Source organism: Histoplasma capsulatum, genomic scaffold, assembly GCF_000149585.1.
Source record: "Histoplasma capsulatum NAm1 scaffold_11 genomic scaffold, whole genome shotgun sequence".
NCBI lineage: Eukaryota > Fungi > Ascomycota > Eurotiomycetes > Onygenales > Ajellomycetaceae > Histoplasma > Histoplasma mississippiense.
Window position 1 is genome coordinate 846,937 of NW_001813972.1, and position 2,944 is coordinate 849,880.

Genomic DNA, 2,944 nt, shown 5'->3' on the forward strand with positions numbered 1-2,944 from the left:
CCCGTATCTGCGTGGCCAAAGCGGAAATGGTGTCGCCTTTGCTCAGGGTCAATGCATAATAGTCAACATGCAGCAGCTATCCACAGGACAGTCTATAAGAAGGCACGATTACCCAGATTGACTGAGGCAATGAACAGATGTTCAACCAAGAAGCCCCTATCAAGCTAGCACTCCTGACCAATCTACAAGATAACCCCTCCTTTTCAATTATCACCATGTCGAAACTCATGGCCAATGGCAAGGCGCCTGCCACTCCGCCGCCTGCCCAAACACCTCCATGCAGCCCGATCGACGAAAGCGCCCAGAGGAGCCCGACATTGGATGGAATGTATCAGCACCTTGTCGTACGGAAGGAACTGAAAGATCTCCTTGTGGAAGTTATCCAGGAGGTCAGGGCCAATCCCACCGCAGCTGAGCCCAACACGGAAGGTGCATCGTCGGGAGCGAACAAGCCGTTAGACTCCAAGCCCGCAGTCGCCGCACTTGGCTCTAAGCTTGACTTCAAGAGAGTCAATGAAATGTATGTGCTCCGTCATTAATGCTCATCAACTCGACTGACTGGTTTGCAGTTGGGATAAAACGACACTGCAGTATAAGACCAAGGAAGCGGTGGAAGAGGTCCTCGACGAGCTTGACCAATATGCCTTCGTCGTTCGGACCCGAACTGGAAAAAATTCCACGAAGCGGACCGTCTGCATTGACATCAAGTCAAAATTCCTTCGTGGCGCTTTGCAGGATGTTTTGAAAGTTGTCAAGTCCATCAGCTTGCAGGAGGATAAGCCTAGTGTATGTTGCGCCTCATTGCAGAACCCAGCAGTGGCTAACATTGACACAGGTTGAGCTGGACCTCTTGTACTACTTCCTCCCTGAGCTGGAGACATATAGGGCAAACGCCGCTGGTGAACCGGGCCGACAGGACCAAGTGAATTACCTTTCCCTGCTCATCGAATTCGTCTCGACGACATACCAGCCCACAACCGAACGGCTCGCATCCCAACTTGCAAGTGGACAGGCGACGTGGGACATTCTCTGGGCCATCTTCAAGCCGGGGTCCATCATCTATACGAAATGTTTTGGGACGGAGAAGCCAAGATGCGTTGTGCTGAATGCTATTGAGGAGAAAACCAGGTTTAATGGCGTGGAGTATTACAGCCTCGATTGCAGCTACATCGACTATGACGGAAAGGTTCTTGGAAAAGCCGGCATGGAACTCGAAATTGAAAAGTTTCGAGGCTTGCGACCCATCCATCAGCTACCAGCATTTCCACTTCAGTACCACCCGGAGGAAGCGACGGTGAGGCAGAACCTGATCAAATGCGGCCGGAAGTTCTGTGGACTAGCAGGAACACATATCCGTCACTGCCGTGGAACTGCCTTCTTCATGATGAAGAAACAGCCTGTGCGAGTCAATATTGACAGCTGTGTTGGAATCGATGCTTCGTTCTTTCATGAGATGATGCCGAACTATTCTCGCCCACGCATTGAGAAGTCTCAGGCCACGGGTATCGATTTAGATGGAGCTTTTTGGATTGACTTTGCCGACCAAGTCCAGAAAGAGAAGGAGCAAGTGAAGTATGATGATGTGGGGGACGGCGACATGGATGATGATGACTATCTGATATGCTGTCCCACTGTCCCCGGTTTTAGTTTCACTAATAACGCTTTCTGTGAGGCCTGTCAACTCTTTTTCCAATACAAACACTAATTTGATTCTAGATGAGTTTGCGGTTGACGACATCGATGAAATTAAATGGTCATCGACTCTCTTTGGGAACTTGACAATTCCAGATGAGCAGAGATCCACCCTTATGGCGCTTGCAAAGACACGGATGGGTGTGACTCCCACCCTCCCATTTGATGATTTTGTTGCAGGCAAGGGGCGTGGCCTGATCGTCCTTTTGTAGTATGTCCCGACGGCCTCCAATTGGTTTCCCTGCTAACAGACACAGTGGCCCGCCGGGTGTGGGTAAGACTCTGACGGCTGAAGCTATGGCTGAGAATTTTGAGCGGCCTCTTTACCCGGTAAGCCCAGCTTCAATTCCAAGTCAATAATTTCTGCTGATGTTTCAGATTCCTGCCGCGCAACTGGCCACCCAACCCGATAGACTTGAGGACAACCTCACAAGAATATTCCAAATCGCCAAACGTTTCGATGCTCTTCTCCTTCTAGATGAAGCTGACGTGTTTCTTGAGCGTCGCACATCCATCAACATGTCGAAGGACGCTATTGTTACCATATTCCTCCGCAAACTGGAATACTCCCAAGGGACCTCCTTCCTCACGACCAACCGCGAGACAGAATTTGACGAGGCAATCCTTAGCAGGATCCATCTGAAGATCAAATATCCCAACCTAAGTCGACAGCAACGAAAGGCAATATGGAAGCATTTCGTCTCCCAAGCACGTACGCATCAAGGACCTGCAGCAATAAATGATCAGGATCTGAATCGGTTAGCAACTTCAGATCTTAACGGCCGAGATGTATGGCTTTGGACCCTTTTCAATTCAGCCCTTGCTAATATTGTCTCAGATCAAGAACCTGATGTCTATTGCACATGCTCTTGCCACTGTGGATTGTACCCGTGTTAGCTATGTGCACATCGAGCGAGCATCAAAGTCAAACGAAGATTACTCTCGTGAATTTGATCGAGTTAAGATCAATGGCATGTACACCTAGTTTGCTCGATCTTGGAAAAGCTTTTGAGTCTTGGGTCTAATGTTTTCTTGCTTCAAATACAATGCAAGTTCTTGTTCTGAATTTATGTTGTTTGAATCAATGTTCTTGGACTGGGCTGAACCCACACCATGTATGGTCTCTCTATGCATAAGTTTTCCCGAGCAAACCTGGGTGCCCCTTCAGCCTGCAGAAGAATGCGTGCGCAGAAATCATTAGTTGAAACCAGCCTTCTGTTGCGGAACTGCCTACTGAAGGGGTCGAACCTAA

At 49.0% G+C, this 2,944-nt stretch overlaps 1 protein-coding gene across 1 annotated transcript; it reads left to right on the forward strand.

Annotated features, from left to right (window-relative positions):
- Nucleotides 1–215: 215 nt before the first annotated feature.
- On the forward strand, nucleotides 216–2,677 carry HCAG_08503 (predicted protein; the record flags this gene model as incomplete). The annotated part of the gene is made up of 7 exons (XM_001536671.1): nucleotides 216–520; nucleotides 570–786; nucleotides 836–1,667; nucleotides 1,717–1,892; nucleotides 1,972–2,022; nucleotides 2,071–2,481; nucleotides 2,531–2,677. 7 exons carry the CDS (start codon nucleotides 216–218, stop codon nucleotides 2,675–2,677), a joined length of 2,139 nt encoding a protein of 712 aa, XP_001536721.1.
- Between the last annotated feature and the right edge of the window lie 267 nt (nucleotides 2,678–2,944).